This window comes from Cynocephalus volans, chromosome 1 (genome assembly GCF_027409185.1).
Source record: "Cynocephalus volans isolate mCynVol1 chromosome 1, mCynVol1.pri, whole genome shotgun sequence".
NCBI classification, from domain to species: Eukaryota; Metazoa; Chordata; class Mammalia; order Dermoptera; family Cynocephalidae; genus Cynocephalus; species Cynocephalus volans.
The window spans coordinates 298,213,534-298,231,312 of record NC_084460.1 but is presented as its reverse complement, the minus strand read 5'-3'; the positions used below and the strand labels follow the sequence as shown (position 1 = coordinate 298,231,312).

Sequence of the window (17,779 nt, the reverse complement as noted above, 5' to 3'; positions counted from 1 at the left end):
GCAGGAAACTCAGCCGGCCACACAGTGATATCACAGGGTCGGAGACAGGTTGTCCTAAAAGATCAAACCCACTACCCAGCTCTGTGATCTTAGCTAAGCTCTTAACCTCCCAGGGTCTGTTTTTTTTCTCACCAAAATAAATGCGTTTTAAAGAATTTGGATACAGAATATTCAGTATTAAGACTGTAGGATTTAATTTTTATTTGGTTAAGGATGTCAAGGTTACCCTTATGCTGTTCAATTCTCTTTTAGTTGCTAGAATGCTGGCTTTTACTGTATCGAAAACCTACCTGGTTGCAAACACTGTCCAATACTAGAGGTTGGAAATTGGTTCTGCATCTGCTTTCTAAGGGGCTCTAGAGCATGGGAGGTGGTTATAAACACAACAGTCTATAGGAACAATGAACAGATAGGAATGTTTCCTCTTCAGTATGGTGCTAATATGCACGGCTGAGGAAGCGACAGCAGCAGGATTTCTTCCCTGAGCCACGGGTCCCGCCCGCTGCAGCTACTCAGGACCTTCCCCACTCGGCTCTTCTCCCTTCTGAAGGACTCCAGGAGGTGACAACTGTGTACCCACCATTTTCATGTGCTTTCTGGTCCTTGTATGACTTCTTTTTTGAAATGTCTATTAGAGTCATTTACCTACTTTCCATTGGATTAATGTTTCCATTGGATTGTTCAGGTTAACTCAGTAGTTTTGAGTATTTCAAAATATTTTAGAACTTTGAAGAGCTGGTAGGTGGGAGTGGAGGAAGGTAGGTGGGGGACGAAGAGGCCGGATCCCCTGTTACATCTAATCTTCACAGCAGCCCATTGAGGAGTTCTCATCTCCTCCATGAACAGATAAAGAAACTGGGGCTCTGGGAGGTGAAGTGACTTGCCCAAGGCCACTGAGATCAAGTGGCTGAGCTATGATTCAAACTTGGGTTCCTCTCCTCTTTTTTCTCCTGCGGTATTTTTTTTTTCAATTGAAATGTATTGATTGACCATATTTGTGGATTACAGAGTTATATTTCAATACACGTATATGATGTGTAGTGATCAAATAAGGGAAGTTAGCAGATTCATCACTGCAAAAATTTGTCATTTCTTCATGATGAGAACATTTGAGCTCCTCTCTTCTAGCTATTTGAGAACATACAATAACTTACTGTTAATTATAGATGTCTAGCACTGCTGTATACCACTAGAACTTACTTTTCTTATCTAGCTTTAATTTGGTGTCCATTAACCAACCTCTCACTATCCCCGCTTCTCCTGAAATACTTTTATTAAGGCAGAAATTAGACTTGGAGAAATGTACGGATCTTAAGTATACATGTTTGTGAGCTTTGAAAAGTGCACACAACTTTGTAACCACCATTTGCATGTGCATTTTGGTCCTTGTATGACTTTTTTTTTGAAATGTCTTTTCAAGCCTGCTTTTTATTGGATTATTGGTCTTGTGATTTGTAAGATTTCTTTATACAGTCTGGATTCAAGTTTTTGCCAGATATGTGTATTACACTGTTTTCTCTCATTCTGTGACTTGCCTTTCCTTTCTCTCACTGTGAGTTTTCTTGTGTAATTACTCTATCAGTTACTGAAAGAGGGTGTTAAAACCTCAGACTACATGGATTTCTATAGTTTTCCCTTTAGTTCTGCCCGTTGTTGCCTCAGTATGTTGGAGTACTGTATGAGATGCAACCTAATTTAGGACTGTTATGTCTTCCTGATTCATTGTTTTATCATTATGAATGTCTCTTTTTCTCTCTAGAAATACTCCTTGTCTTGAAGTCTACCTGGTCTAATACTAACATAGCCACATCAGCTTTCTTAAGCTTACTGCAGATGGTATATTTTTAAACTCTTTTATTTTTGATGTATCTATGTCTTTATAGTTAATATGCATTTCTTAGGGATAGCACATGGTTAGTTTTGCTTTCCTGTTCAATCTGACAACATAGCCATTGAATTGGAGCATAAATTGGCTCCATTTACATTAAATGCAATTATTCAGACGGTTGAATCAGGTCTACATTTTGCTATTTGTTCTCCATTTGTCCCATCTCTTTTTTATCCTATTTCTCTTTTCCTGCTGTCTTTTGAGTTAATTCAGTATGTTTCAGTATTTCATTTAAATTCCTCCATTGTCTTTTTGGCAGTACCTCTTTTGTTCATTCTTGAATGTTTGCTCTATGGATTACAGTAGTCATTCTCAACTTATCACAGCCTATATAGAGTTAATATTGTACCATTTTACATAAACATGAGAACCTTGCAAACCCATTTATTATCCCCTGTCCTTTATGTTTGTGTTATCATACATTTTACATCAAGGAATGTTATAAACATTACAATAGAATGTCATTATTTTTGCATTAAACAGTCATCTGTCTTTTTAAAAAATTGAAAGGGAAAGAATTATAGTCTCTCACAGTTTCCACACATTTACCATTTTAGTACTCTTCATTCCTCTCTGTCAGTTCAGGTTTCCACCTGCTGTCATTTCTCTTTCAACTGGAGAACTTCCCTTAGCATTTCTTTCAGTGGAGGACTGCCAACAACGAATCTTAGCTTTTGTTTCATTTATCTTAAAATGTCTGTATACTGACTGCATTCTTGAAAAATATGTTTGCTGGATACAGAAGTCTGGGTTAACCTATTTTTCTTTCAGCACTTTAAAGATATTTTTCCATTGTCTTCTGATCTTCATTGTTTCTGATGAAAAGTTACCAAAAATTTGGATTATTTATCTCCTTGTGTAATTGCCATAATTCTCTTCATGGTTATAAGATTTTCTCTCTATTTTGGTTTGCATCAGTTTGACTGTGATGTGCCAAGGAGTTCTTGTTTGTTTGTTTTTGTATTTATTATACTGCTTGTGGCTCACTGTGCTCATTGAATCTGTAAATATATGTTTTAAATCACATTTGCAAAATTTTGGTCATTTTTTACTCAAAATTTTTTACCCCATTCTCTCTCTTTTTTCCTTCTGAGGCTACAATTATACAGATATTTGCTTGATATTGTTCCACAAGTTACTAAGGTTCTGTTCTCTGTAGTTCCTGCATTAGATAATTTCTCTTAATCTTTATTCAAGTTTACCTATCTTTTCTTCTACCATCTTCAATCTGTTATTAAATCCATCTTGTGAATTTTTTTTATTTCTGATATTTTGCTTTTCAGTTCTAGAATTTACATTTGCTTATTATTTTTGGTTTTTATTTCTCTGCTGTAATTCTCTATCTGTTCATTCAATATAACCTTTTCCTTTAAATCCTTGAACCTAATAATTATCATAGAGTGTTAATTCCAATACTGGGTTATCGTGGGGTCTGTTTGACTGCTTTTTCCTTGACCATATGTCACATTTTGCTGTTTCTTTATATAATTTAATAATTTTTATGTATATGAGGCATGTTGTAGAGTCTCTTTAGCAAGCTGGGCTTTGTTCTATTGGGCAGTTAACGTACTGGCTGATCAGCTTGAATTTGCAGAGGCTTTGTTTTTCATTTTGTGAATGTGGATCTATTTTGATTTTGCCCTTAGCCCAAGGTAAAATTTTTTAGTCCTAGGCATGACCTTTACTTTAGGGTTTTAATGGAAAGCCTATTTACCCAGTTTCTCTAACTTGGCAGTAGCTGAGGTATGTGATCAGTTCTTTTAGTTTTCAGCTACGGCTTTTTATTCAGCTTCTTGGAATTGTCCCCCCTGCATGCACACCACCAAGATTAGCCAGGAAATTAGCTCGCTTGAAGGCGAGCTGGAATTTGAAGCCAGGAAACCTGACTTGTGGCTTTCATGTGCTTAACCATCCAGCTATAAGCACTAAGCTCTTCAGAGGAAAAGTAAATTAAACCCATCCTCTTGCCCAAAAGAACACCTAAATTTGTTCATTCTAAACACCAAATATTGTTGACATTTGACATTGTCAAGTAACAGACAAAAGCATATGTATATAAAAACATTAGCATATGGTAAGCATCTATATATCCCAGACACTGTTGTACACGTCACTGTGTATTAAGTCATTCAGTCTTCACAACAACCTTATGAGATAGGCACTATCATTATCTCCACTTTACTGATAAGAAAACCGAGGCACAAAGCGTTTAAGTAATTTTCCTGGGTTGCAATGCTGCAATATGACCCTACATAGTCAGGCTCCAGAGCCTCCAAGTTTCATAGCTACATTACACAGCCTGTAACCGAAGTAGGGCTGAATTAAGTATGGCTTTGTCGCACCTGGTGTGAATCTAGGACAGAGCCAATGACATGATCATTAAGTTCTCACTCTAGGAAAGTTATTTGTTCCTGCTGCTGAGAGGTTCTGTCTTGATATCAGATAAGCTATCTTTGCATTTATTAGAATTTTTGCAAACCGACATTTTGTGGACCACAAAATGTTGGGTGTCAAACTATTAAAATGTGGAATAGTTCATTTATTCACCTAGACCACTTCATGTCAGAGTGCCTGACACACACTTCATTAAGTGTCACCTTTATTGTGTATATAGCTGATTAATGAAAGACCCAGAGGTCTCATGAGTGGGAGTCATTCAATTAAAATCGTGTGCAGAGAGGCCACTGTGTCCCAGCATGACTGACAGAGCATCTATCTGCATTGAAAAGAGGGATTTGCTTTTAATTAACCAAAGGGAAGCGGTATGTTATGCTTGTGCTGGTCAGTCAACGGCAGGATGATGGAGCTTATTCCTGTGTTGTGCGAGTCGTAGGACGCAGGCAGAGGCTAGCGTACAGCTGAATGTGGATCTGTGGCATTTGCTGAGAAGGAGAAATCACAGAATTCCTGTGAATTAATCTCTATAGAGTAAAGAATACAAGTGCTAGGAAACTGTTCATAATTTCGCTTCTGGCTGGTGGAGTTTGCTCCACCCACAGTACCACGAGGACACGCTGGGGAAACGAGTCTCCAATTTGTCTCACAAGCATAAATTCAAATCCATTTTGTTACCGTCATTTTGGATATTCCTTTATTTTACGCATTATAACTCTAATAGGATAACAACTGGGACGGAGGAGGAGTGTTTCCTTTAAGAAATGTATTTATCATACAAGTAAACAACTGTTATTCAAAATTCTCTTTACTACTAAAGCTACACATAGAAGAGAATATACATCTCTTGGAAATATTAGAAATATATTTGCCTAACCATCTAAGAAATACTTGGCAAATGATGAATATTTAATAAGTATTTCATGGACAAAAGAATTTGTAAGGCAAGGCCATTACCCACAACTCGCCCAGGTTCCAGCCCCCTTGGGTTTGTGCAATAGTAAGTCAGGGGACAGAGGAGCAGGGAAGCTATTGTTGACCTCTAACCAGGAGGCAGGCGCATGCTGAGGAGTTTTACACATACTTTCCGTTTCAGTTGTGCTAAAACCCTGATGAGATAGGAATTGATGTCCCCATTTTACAGATAAGAAAACTGAGACTCAGAGTGCTGAATTTGACCAAAAATACAAAAGAAGTAGAGGACTGACATCTGTGTTTAAGCCTAGTACCAGCTCCACGGCCATCACCTTGTCCCCAGCTGGCCTCTGGGTGTCATAGACTCCATGTGCCGCCCCCGCTGAAGGCTGTGCCCCATGGTGACTCAAAGACAAGGCCGTTCCTACCCCAAGGTGTCAGCTGGGAAATCCCAGTGCGAGAAGGTGAAGGCGCTGGAAGGTCCTGCGTCCTCCTAGTGTGCTCCTGCAGGACTCTGCTCCTTTCTGAATCCCTGTCTGAGCCTTCCTCTTCCAGGCGGAATGTCCCCAGCCTGCCAGGAAAAAAGTCAGAAAGTCAGGGGAAGACCAGGGCAGAATCCAGGCAAGGAGGCCAGACCAGAGTACTCTTCAGCTGCACTCTGGGTCTTGAGAGAGATGCTCTCTCTTCCCCTGGTGGTCCTTGTGTCCTCTTCCTCTTCCTATGCATAGTGACCTGGCCACTGAGCACTAGAATGAAAGGGAGGGCCTGGGAGGACAGGACTAAGGCAGCTGCCAGCAGTGTTGGGTCTGGGCCATGTGGACCAAAGGGAGCTGCGGGGCTCCTCATGCCTCAGCACCATTGGGGGTCTCCACTGGGCTCACACCACCAGCCTTATGGCGGCACACCAAGGGACCCCGCCCAGAGGAGGGGGTGTAAACAGCTGGGCCAGGAGTCAGGTGAGGGAGCCAGCCAATGATATTTCTGTAGCTCATGGAAACTTCCATTCCTGATTACTAACCCAAACCGAGGCATGTTGCTATCTATGGATGATTTTATTAAATATGTATATATAAATAAGTGTAATACATATGTTATTCCCACCTTTATAAGGTGAAATTCAAACACAGCAATTCAAAGACCTATACCTGACCCCCAAAACAGAACTGTTCAAGAGGGGTGGGGGAGGGGAAAGAGGAAAGAGAAGAGAGAACACGGGGGAGGGCAGGATTTAGCCACTTGGGTGCAGCATCAGGTGTGAAACAGAGGGAGGTGGGCGACACAGGTCCTGAGTGGGTCTGCTGTAGAAGGCTGAAGTCACCTTCTACTGCCAGCGGAGGCAGTTTCAGAGTGGAGGGGTGAGAGCACACTGGGGCACCGAAACCTTTTTTTTTTGTATAGACTTTATTTTTTAGAGCTATTTTAGGTTCATGGCAAAATTGAGCAGAAGGTATGGAGAGTTCCCATGTAATCCTGTCCCCACATGCGCACAGCCTCCCCCACTATCAACATCCCACAGTGGGACAGTGTGTCACAATCGGCGATCCTATGTTGACACATCATTGTCACCCAGAGTCCATTGAAACCTGTTGGTGGTGGGGCTGTGGGACCTCGGCGTGGCTCCTGAGGCCTCGGCCGCTGCTTCCACCTGTCTGGAACATCCGCATTCCGTCCTGGGAGGACACCCCGGAGGGAGCCCAGGAGGCTTAGGGAACCTAGACTGTGCCACGTAGGAAAGTCTTCCCAAAACTCACACACATTCACCCAGAAAGAAGGGAAAAAAGAAAATGAAAGAGAGGAAAATGCCCCTTGATTGAGGGCCACGTAGCCGGGTCCAGCTATGTCAGAGGCTGCTGTGGGAAGGGGACTCCCAGGAGGAAGGAAATGAGGGAGCTGGGCTTCTCCACGACCTGGGGAGAGACCTTCTAGCTTTAACTGCCCACTGAGGGCAGGGAGGACCCCCAGGGAGGGAGGGCACCAGAGTGTGGGTGCCCAGGGCATTGTCAGGCTCTGAGGTGTGTGGAAGCATCGCCATAGATACAGTGTGCGCATCTGCTGCCATTCCTGGGTGGGGTAACAGGGACAGCCTGGGACCAGGGTTAATGCCATGAGCATTAAGGAATTTTTAGCCAACCTGGAAACACTCAGAGGGGATGGCGGGGCTTAAATGTGACTGCAGCATCCTCGGGAAGCTGGGTATGGCTTTGCACACAGGTGTTGTCCATGCTTCTCAAAGCCAGCCCAGAGTCAGTGTCGTTGGGTGTGGGCTGGGGAGGAGAAGGTGCTGCAAGGGGCAAGTCCGATGAGTTGTTAGCCTGGCGCCTGTCACCATGCACACCCCTTCTCTGGAGTAGTCTGAATAATCAATAGTAGAGCATCAGCATGTCCCTATTCTAATGCTGACCTGCCCCCCTCCCCACGTTACCTGTCATAGTCACTGTGCCCAGTCTTTCCTGAGAGCCCCTGCATCCCCAGCTCCCCCGGTCCTCTCCTCTGCCTCAGTTTACCTTCCTTTCCACTGGGGGTCCACCCAGCTGGGCTCCCAACTCTAGCACACCTCTGTTCTTGTCTTGATTATCATTTGCAGTTGGTACCCAGCTCACTTCCAATGAGGACTTGAAGGAACTTCCGTGATTACATAAAAGGGATTACAAGGAGATAGAAATTGAAGATATAATTTTAGAATAGTGGAAATGCAGATCTAAAGGTCCTCACATATTAAGTGTTTAAACAGAATTTGTGACTATAGTACAGGAAAGAAAGCCCTCCCCAGTTACCCCCCCACCCCTTCAAATCCTCCCCAGCATCGCAGCGCCTCGCTGGTGCCGCCTGACTGCTCAGCAGCTCTGTGCAGGCACAGGAAGCTGCACGCCCCGCAGGCAGGGCCACGTCTCCCAGCTCCCAGACATCCCCTGCCTCCTACCACATGGCCTGACACCTCGCAAATGCTCCGTAAATATGTGTGCAATGAATAAGCGAATCAATGGATGAGTGAATGAATAGTCCTTTTCAGTTTGGTAAACTGAGACACAACAGCTAAAAAAAACAAGCGGTTTTTTTCCTGAGGTTCTGTATGGCAAGCAAAATAGTACCCTTTCAGAGACAGCTATCCAAACTTCCAAGGGTCATTTGGGAGGATCACATTAGTAACTCAAGCATGCGAAAACATTAAGAGGTTTTAATTGTTGAACTATTATATCCTGAGAATCTAATTTTGCTGGTGAATGTTTGACAGGGTTTCTCTGGAGAATACAAAAGATCAAATCCATAAAACTCACATGGATGGAGAAGTCTTTGTTTGCTAGAGCTTCCCAGAATTTGAAGAAGCACACAGTTGTGGAAATTCATCTCTATTCCATAATTGACACAAACTAAAAGCCTGTAATGATATTTGGTAGAACTGAAGGGCCCTCTACTGGCAATGGAAGTAAACTATCCTGTATAACTCCTGAAAAGTTCAATTATGAATTAATTACATTTAATTGTCCATGACCTCAAACTATCTGTGGGTAATTTAAATGAAGCCTTATCATAGCTAAAGGAAAATTAAAAGAGCAAAGGATACCATTTTTCATTATCAAATTGGCTAAGAGATTTTATTGTGAATACTCATCAAGAAGAGTGTAAAACTCCTGATCCCTCATCTGCTGCTGGAGAGCGCAGACAGACAGACCCTGCAGGAGGCCAGCGTGATGGCAGCATGAAAACGAGACCTGTGTCCAGGCCCTTGGACCTGCAGCTTCCCTGCGGGCAGTATCCTAAGGAAATGGTCAGCCAGTGCCCAAAAATGCCTTTCTGAGCACTGTTTGATATAGTAAAAAGATAGCCACCCTCTAAATGCTCAAAAACAGGAGGATAGGTCTCATAAGTTATGGGGCTTCATGTTAAAACGATGTTGGAGAAATTAATTTTGTATGAAATGAACAAAGCAGTCTATGAAGCAGTGCGTGTGGAATGGCCCATTGTTGTGAACGTGGGTGTCGAGAGGGTCTGTAAAGGTCGTGACCTGAGGACTGATCCAAGACAGAGGGGAAAGGTGCTGTTTATGCCGGTGAGTCTGCACTGAAACTTTCACTAGTGAACACTGCTTTGGGGATAACTGTAAGAAAAGACCTCCTTCCCAGCAGACGCACCACCTACACCCTTCCTGCAGGAGCAGCCACCCTTCCCTCCCCTCTCTCTCCAGGGTGGCCCTCACCGGTCTTCCCTCCTCATCCCACAGAAACCTCCAGACTCTTCCTTGGCGCTGACCCCGCCCTCAGCCCCAGAGCACATGGCTGCCCTGCAAAGGCCTCACGTCTCCCCCACCGCCCAGCCTCACTGTCGCCCCCACTTCCTGAAGAACCGTCCCTGTCTCCTCAGCCTCTGTCCTATTCACACCTCAGCTCCTGTCCCCTGGCTTCTGTCCCCTCCACACCCTGCCAGCCCACCAGGGACGTCTTCATGCCCCAACCCCCTTCCCGCAGCCCAGCTGCTCCTGCCTGAGGCATGGCTCCCTCTACTGCTGCTCTTCCTCGGCACCGGCACCCTCCTCTCCATCAGCATCTTCCCATGCAGTCCCCGGTCCTCTCTGCAGCCCTCGTCCAGCCTTGTCCCACTCTCCCCTCGGCTCAAGATGCCTCCCATCCTTTCTCGTGGCTTCCACTGTGCTCCTTTGCTACAACTTGGAGTCCCTGCCAGCCCCCGCCTCGCTCCACCCCCAGACCCCGCTGTCCTCCAGCCTGCCCAGCTGCCCTCAGGCTGGTGGTGGCCTGAACTGACCTCACCCTCCCATCCCTCACTGGTCCCTGTTTGGATTCCCCATCTTCCCTCTTCCAGGGTCCCCCACCCCACTCCACAGCCAGTTCTCCTGAGTCTGGCCAGTTCTAAGTGTCCCTGGCGTCTGTTTCCTGCCCTCCCTCCTGTCCCCCCGCACAGCCTCCCACCTCCTCCTTGCAGAAGCCCCTCGGCCCTGCTGCTCCCTCCGCCCTGGCCCACACATCCCAGTCCCCACACGGCCACCCCCACATTGTGCCTCACACAGTCATCAGCAAAGTTCTTGAAGAAAGTCCTTTCCAGGCTCCACAGCTTCTAGGGTAAAAGCAAACTTGTAGCATGGTCACGGCCTTTTCCGAGCCCTTCCAGCAGCCCCCAGGAGCCCCACGCCCATGCCCCTGGCTCCCATCTGGGCACCTCTCTGCTCCAGGCTGTGCGGCCCTTTGGAGGCTGTGGAAGGTCTGCCTGCTCTGACCTCTGTCTGCAGTCTCCATTCCTGGCAACCCCCTTACCCATTTCTCCCCCTTTCTGTCATTGGTGGTCCTCCCTGACACCCCCTTTTCCTTGGGCCATCCTCACAGCCTCATGTCTGCCCTCCCCTACTGCCGGAAGGCCCCTCGAGGTGAGGGACGTGCATTGTTGACCCTTACGACGCTGGCACTGAGCACAGAGCTTGGCACACCAAGGCTCCTCCAGAAATGTCTGTGAATGAAAAAAGGCCTCATTCTACTTTCTGGGCCAAAAGTAGCAAAGCTGCTTCTTCCCCAGGACAGCCTTTCGACTAGTTGAAAACCGCTAACCTACCCCTTGAGTCTTCTTTTCTCCAAGTAAAACAGCCTCTGTTTTTGAATCCTTCCTCATGGAAGCGGTTTTCTGCCTGCCACTGCCCCGGCTTTTCATGCCTCTCTCCTCTCTGCCCGGAACTGAGCGTGGTCACCAGGGGTCCTGTGACCAGTCGGCTTCCCCAGAGGAAAGTCAGGAAAATCGGAGATTCACGCTCTGGAGCACAAGACAGTGATGGTTGTGGTGTTCTTTCAGCTGGGGTGAGACATGATGGAGGATACAGACCAAGGGTAGAAATGCTTTGGAAGAGGCATCCTGTTGCCATGACAACGTGCAGTGTAACTCCGCTTGGCAGTACAGACTTGGGGCTCAGGCAGACCCAGGTCTCACTCCAGCTCCAACACTTGCCTGGTGCTGGGGGCACAGACTTACCCCTCACATTGCTCGGCCTCAGTGACCTCATCTGTGAAATGGGAAGAAGCCCTCCCAGCACAGTATGTGGCATGTGCCCAGTGAGGAGAGAAGTGGTCTGGGTATCAGAGCACTTCGCACGTGGACATTAGTTGTATTGTTATCATCAAAAACACTCTAGGGAAATGTTTTTGGTTTTTTCTTTTTTTTTTAATAATTGAGCCCTTCCAGACCACATCCCCCGCAAGTTCCCTGCACAGCCCTGTGCACCCCCAAACAGGTGAATGTCCTGGGAAAGGAATTCCTTCCCAGGCGTGAGTTAAGAAGCACAGGAAGTGTGGAATCCCCCAATCGTTCTAAAGGAGCACGAGAGTTAAAGGAACAGACACTAACTCTCACGGCCACTGGAATGGTGCCTCCAAGCATTCAAAATAACTCTAAACCAGGGCCTAGAAATAAGGACCGTCCGTCGCAAAATGATCCTGTTGATAAGACTGCTGTTGGTCACGTCTGTCTGTGCAGTTTACTGTGTTAAACGCAGAAGGAGAAAAGTGATGCAAAGCTGCCTGACACGCACGTCTGCAGTTCCCTCCAGGAAGAGCGGATCAAGGGAACAGCGGCGCGGGGACGGCGACTGCGGAAAACTGCTGCTGCCACGTGGGCACAGGAGAGGGTGCCCCGCTGCCCCGCAAACACACAGTTTAGCCGAAGACGAGAGGCAATTGTTTATGTGAAAATTGTCTTTCCATTGGTTTTGGTTAAAACTAAGATTTTTAAGAGGGACTGAAAAGAATAATATTTTGCCTTTATTATTATAAATTATCTTTTTTCTAAGAAGCTCCAAGCCTTCTATGTATAGCATCTCATTTTCTTATTTACTTTTGGGGCTGGAAGTAGGGAAGCTCTTGACTTAAACTTGAAAGAGCTTTTTGTGAGCAGGGGCTCCTGGAGTCTGCCCCCTCGCCCTTCAGCCTGACCCCCAGCTGCAGCGCACAGGCCATGTCGGAAAGAAGTCAGGGGCTGGGAGAATGGGAGAACTGATGGAATTGAAAGGAATTAGGAGACAGTGGACAGACTGGGGTTGTTAGGTGTGGGGAGAGGTGAGGGTGGATGCCCACCTCTGTGGTCTGGGTAGGAGGGGGTGGGTCCCCTAGGCAACTAGTGGGAGGCAGGGCTGCGGGGTGGAGGAAGAAGGGTCTAGCTTTAGCTGTGTTGAGTTCTGAGGCTTCTAGGAGGCAGGCACCATGTAGGGATGTGAAACTCTGGAGAAGGTGTGACCTGGAGCTCCAGATGCAGATGGGGATGTCACCCACTCACAGAAGCTAAATGAAGCCAGAGAGTGGATGAGATCAGCCCACAGGGCTGCATTGAAAGGGGTGCAAGAAACCAGGACAGACTCCGGGGAACGCCACCATCAAGGCCAAGCTGTGTATACCTAAGCGAGCACGTAGTAGAAATCTGTGCTTTAGAACGGTGGTTTCTGACCTTGGCTGTACGTGAGCATAACCTGGGGAGCTTTAAAAACTGCTGCACCCCAGTTACACCAAAATCTCAGGGCTGGGACTGGACATCATAGTTTTCAGAGATCCCCAGGTGACACTGGTGAGAACCACTGAGTTATTGGGAAAGAAAGAGGCTGCTTCCTTGTCTGGGTCATTCTCTGCCCCTCATCACTTACAGTGGTCTCTTTTCTCCAAATTCCAAGCACACACAGTCACCAACATTACCTGGTACTGTCACCCTCTGACTGGCATATCCTTTTGCATGGTTCCCAGTCAAGGTGACAATTCTGGGACCCACCTCCTGCCCCTCTTCCTGTCCTCGCCACCCTAGCAGAAGGCGCAGTGCCTGGACATGATCAATAGAGATCGGCTCAATGCACAAAGTGGAGCATGCCCACACTTCCTCCTGAACTCCTCTCAAGCCTGGTCTTTCTCCTGGAAAGTGACCAGAACGCAGGACTTCCAGCTCAGAGGCCCCTTTCAGTCCGCATTTCATGCACAGCCTTTCTGTGTAGAGTCTTACGATGTTTCAGCCAGAGATGCACTTAAGCTGCTTTGTCGTTTGACAGAGTTGGTTTTAATGAATAAGAAAATCACAGGTGAGGAAGAGAGAGAGGAATTCCTTTATCCTGTAGCATTTTGTCTGCTTTATGGGTGAAAGCTTGGGGTGAGGTGGCCTGGTTCAGCAGCATCACTCTAGCCAGGAAACCATGTAAAACAGTACCCCAGGCAGAGGGGACAGTTCCAGATAACCTGCTTTGAATTTGGAGAACAGAGCACCGTGTTCAGGGCAGGGGCGGGGACAACCAAAATTGTTTTGATCTGTTGCTACCACAGTCTGACTAAATTTATGTGAAATTTATGTGAATTTGCCTCTTATCTTGGACTAAACCGTGCATTCACGGGGGCAGCAGGGCACCCTCTCCTGTGCCCACTTGACAAGCAGGGGGTTTTCTACAGTTGCTGTCTGTGTGCCTCTGTTCTCTCAGTCCAGCTCTTCCTGACAGGAACTGCAGACAGCCTTTTTATCTATTGATCTAAACCTACGAAAGAGTCAATATCTATCCAGATTCTGGCACCAAAAAATAAACTCCCAGTGGCCAGGCCAAAATAACGCACCCACCAATGCTGGCCACCCCCAAATTCAGCAGGACCAGGGGTGGACAGTCCAATGTGGGAGAAACGATGGCCCATGAAGGAAGAGGGCAAGGCCTTCGGGATTGGAGGTGTGGGTTTGGGTCTTAACCACTTACTCATCTCTCAGGCCGTGGTCCTCTCCCCTCTGGAGTGGGGGCTCTGAGCTTGCCCTCATGTTTGTAGTGAAGGGTAGATGAAAGGACCCACGCACATGGCCCGCACCTCCAGCATAGACTCGGTAGCCATCAGCCTGGCCTTGAGTCCTGTCTGCCACTTTGTAGCCACATGACCCAGGCCACCCCTTAACATCTTCGAGCCTCAGTTTCCCCACCTGTAAATGGGGCTGCTGATAATGGCTCTCCCATCATAGGGTTAAGGTGAGGATGAGAGGGCTATTGTGCACACGTGTAGTACTGGAGGAGGCAGTGAGGCTGCGTGCTAGCTCAGACCGCATGTGAGCCGTGGGCGACATGTGTAGCGATGCTGGCTAACTGCTGGTGCCCGCCATTGTCACCACACCGCACTGCCCGAAGACTGGGAGCAAAACCTGGGATTCTGAATTCTTAAACTCTGTGGCCACGGGTCTAAAAAATAGCACCTACCAAACAGTGCCTGGTTAATACTATTTTCCTTCTGCATGTCCACGCATGTTGGGGTCTGCAAATGCAGATGGCCCAGGGGCTGGACTGGCACGAGGATCTGGTCCACCGATGTCCACTTTTGTCTTTGAAGGCACGTACTCGGCTTTGTGGACCCAACTTGCTACTTGGTGCGTACTGCTGGGGGATGGACGCAGCCACCGTGCCCCTAGAGACTTTTGTACCATTCACTGAATGACTCTCTTGGTTTAAAATTGTGCCTGATGCCTTAATGATCTTTTAAGAAATACAAAAATAGGAGGACATAACACTGTTCACTGCAGCTGAAACGGCTTTTATCTGTCACAATTTCACACAAAGCACAAATTGTTGTGAAAATACCTGAACTTCACTGTCACAGGGGTGCTTTGAAGAGATTGTTCGGTGCGTGGCAATTATTCACGGGCCCACGGTAAGTCCATCCGACTCTGTCATGGAGCCCCGCCGTCCAGGGGGAGCCGTGGTCACAAAGGCACAGCCAGATGGAGGCCAGCACACAGCGTTGCGGACCTTGTGCTGAGATGGCTTTCCTCGTGGCCAGCCAGCTGGAATGCACCTGGAACTGTGAGGCGGCTGCAGTTAAAACTCGTCGCCCCGTTCCCCATTCATTCTCAGCAGGAAACTATTGGTATCTTTCAAGCCAAACCAAGGCAGGTCTCAGGGTCCTCAAGCAGAATGTTTGTCCTCAAGTGTGTCCTGCCCTACAGGACAGGCCCGCCAAGGGGAGGGGAGGCCAGGAGGCCATGCCATGCCCCACCCTGCCGTGAGGCAGGGGACACGGCCAGGGCAGGTTCTGAGCGGCAGCGTGCGTTAACATGCACGTGCCATGGGGCCGTGGCGGGTGGGCAGCTCGGCCTGGGTGCTTGTGGGAGCCGTCACGGACAGCCGTGATGAGATGAGATGTGCACCTACGAGGGACGCGCTTTCACAACCAGGGTTCTTCTTACTCCTCTGCAGGTGGCCCGACAGCTCCAGCCCTCCGTGTTGTGGATCCAAGACACAGAAAAAACCTTCTACAAAAAAGTTCCCAACGCTGAGAAGCTGGTGAGGGCTTCCCGATCGTTTCTTCCTATGGCTTTTTTCCCCTCCAAGGGAGCACCTTACCAGAGACCACCTCTGCCCTTCGAGAAGGTCCTGCTTTTTCAGGGGAGGAAGGAAATTTCGGGGCTGTTTAATCTCCTGCAGTGGTCTCTCTCTGCCCTAAGTACTTGTCTGTATTTGAAAGGATCCAGTGGTCTGATTTTACGAGGCATAATTTAGAAGAAAATGAAAGAAAAGTGTGGGAGATGGGGGAGGGGGGCTTTCCACCCAAACATATGACTCAGAGGTAAGAAACAATTTAGAGAATTCTGCTCAGTTAAAGCAAATGGCACACACAGGAGCTATTTTAGGATTTCCTATTGTTCATAATAATAAATAGCAAAAGGCCTGAGATTTATGAACAAAGACCGTCACAGAGCTGCTAAGTGCACCGCATTCGGGCCCCCAGGGAGTCGTGGTTCGATTGCTTCCTTCCTTCTTTTCTCTCCTTTCAATGGCCCCCTCCCCCGTACTTCCCCCCACAAATCACCAGCAAATTTCCCACAAGTTAAAAAAAATTTGCAGATACACATGATTGTTATTCCACACCAATTTGCACCAAAGCAAATAGTGGTTAACTGTGAATTTCTGATTAAATTCATAAGGATTTTAATCACTTTTGATCCTTATGTATTATACATCGCTTTTAGCAGATAGAGATGATTTGGATAGAGAATGAAAGCTCAATCTTTTCTTCCCCAAATGAGCCGTGATTGCCCTGTCATTTCAGACACTCTTACATGGACTCATTTATTATTTAATATGGGAATCCAGCAGCTAGCTCCCTCTGCTGGCACAGTTGCTACGCTGAAGAAGAAAAAAAGGTTCACATACATGCAAAATGGATGGCAAGAATTGGTACGAACCAGATCATAAATCTAAAGAGAAATGCAAGGAGGTGTTTAATCCAAGGTGTCATACATCCGAAGTCATTGGAAGTTTGGCTCATTAATGGGCAGGGGCTACTCCCTTTCCCAGCAGACATCGGCCTGGGTAGTAGGAAGACACTGGCCTGGAACTCAGGCCAGCCATTCACCTTAGCTGCTGTGAGTCCTTGAGCAAGTAACTTAACCTCTCTGAGCCTCCGCTTTCTTAACTATCAAAGTAAATGATTCCAGTCAGAACAGCCTCTGAGTTCACGAAGCTGCCCTCACATTTTCTCCCATGACCCCTGTCAGCAATTCCAGCTGTCTGCTCACCTGCCCACCCGAGTCCACGGAGCGTCAGAGATGTGACACGTTTGTTTATAAGAGAGAAGAGCACTAGGAGAGGGCTGAAAAGGGGGCTTTGAGGGCACACTGGCAGCGGTGAATGAGGTATGGGCTCAGTAGACACCTTGCAGAAAGGGAGTTGATGGGAAGGGGCAGGAGGCCGGCCAAGGAGGGAGGTGACAGTGGAGAAGACAGAGCTGATCTCCAGAACGCTCCCCTGAACCAGCGCTTGGGTTGCTAGCACAGAGGTACTCCATCAACACCACCCTTGATTCCCACACATGCTGGCTATGACTGGGTCTATTCCTGTAGAAAATGAAGGCTTTGGTGACAGTTTTGTGGTGGACAGATTGGATACTTACTCTGTCCACTTCTGCACTGGAAGAGTTTACCGTCTGCCGGGGGAATTAACTGCATTGAAGACCACAGTCACACCCTGAGATAAATCCTGAGGTGTATAAGCAGGAGGATGCCCTGGGTCCCTGAACCGGCTGAGGGGCCTGAGCCATGAGAAGCACCTACACCCCACCCAGCAGCCCCAGCAGGGAAGAGGGGCAGGGGAGGAAAGCATTGCCAGTGCGTCCCCAGCTCCACGCGGGAACCGGCTCTCCTCTCAGCCCCACACCGTGCAGTGATGGCATCAGACCTGCTCCCTGGAGAGCAAGCTTCGGGGCTCCTGCTGCCTTCCTGGCCAGCCCTGGGCCAGCTCTGCTCCTCTTCCCAGCCTCTGGCCGGAGTCTTCCAGGTCTTACCCCAGCTCCTCAGCTGCCAGGGCCCCAGGTAGCCACGAGCACGGACATCCACGTTCTGAAGGTGATGACCAAAGCCAAGGGCGGCAGCCACATGGGTGGCGAGAGGAGGCAGGAGGCATCACTTGGCCACCCACGGAGCCGTGTCCTCGCTCCCACCTGCCCCTGCCTCTGTGCCAAGGGCTGCCCTGGTCCCAGAGAAGAAACCAGAGCTAAACTTGCCTGGGGGCAGCTGCCTGCTGGATTTGAGGGATTCCAGGAATGCCTCTTGAAAATCTGCTGTGACTGACCCACCCTCCAGTGCCTCCACTTTGGGCTA

The 17,779-nt window shown here is 47.7% G+C and overlaps 1 protein-coding gene across 3 annotated transcripts in view; it reads left to right on the top strand.

The window, feature by feature from the left end:
• Positions 1-17,779, top strand: part of IQCA1 (IQ motif containing with AAA domain 1) — a 165,060-nt gene that overhangs the window by 126,981 nt on the left and 20,300 nt on the right. For all 3 annotated transcript variants that reach the window (XM_063115154.1, XM_063115147.1, XM_063115137.1), the window contains one exon: positions 15,378-15,464. In XM_063115154.1, the coding sequence (XP_062971224.1) occupies positions 15,378-15,464 (87 nt within the window). The remainder of the gene's footprint in view (positions 1-15,377; positions 15,465-17,779) is intronic.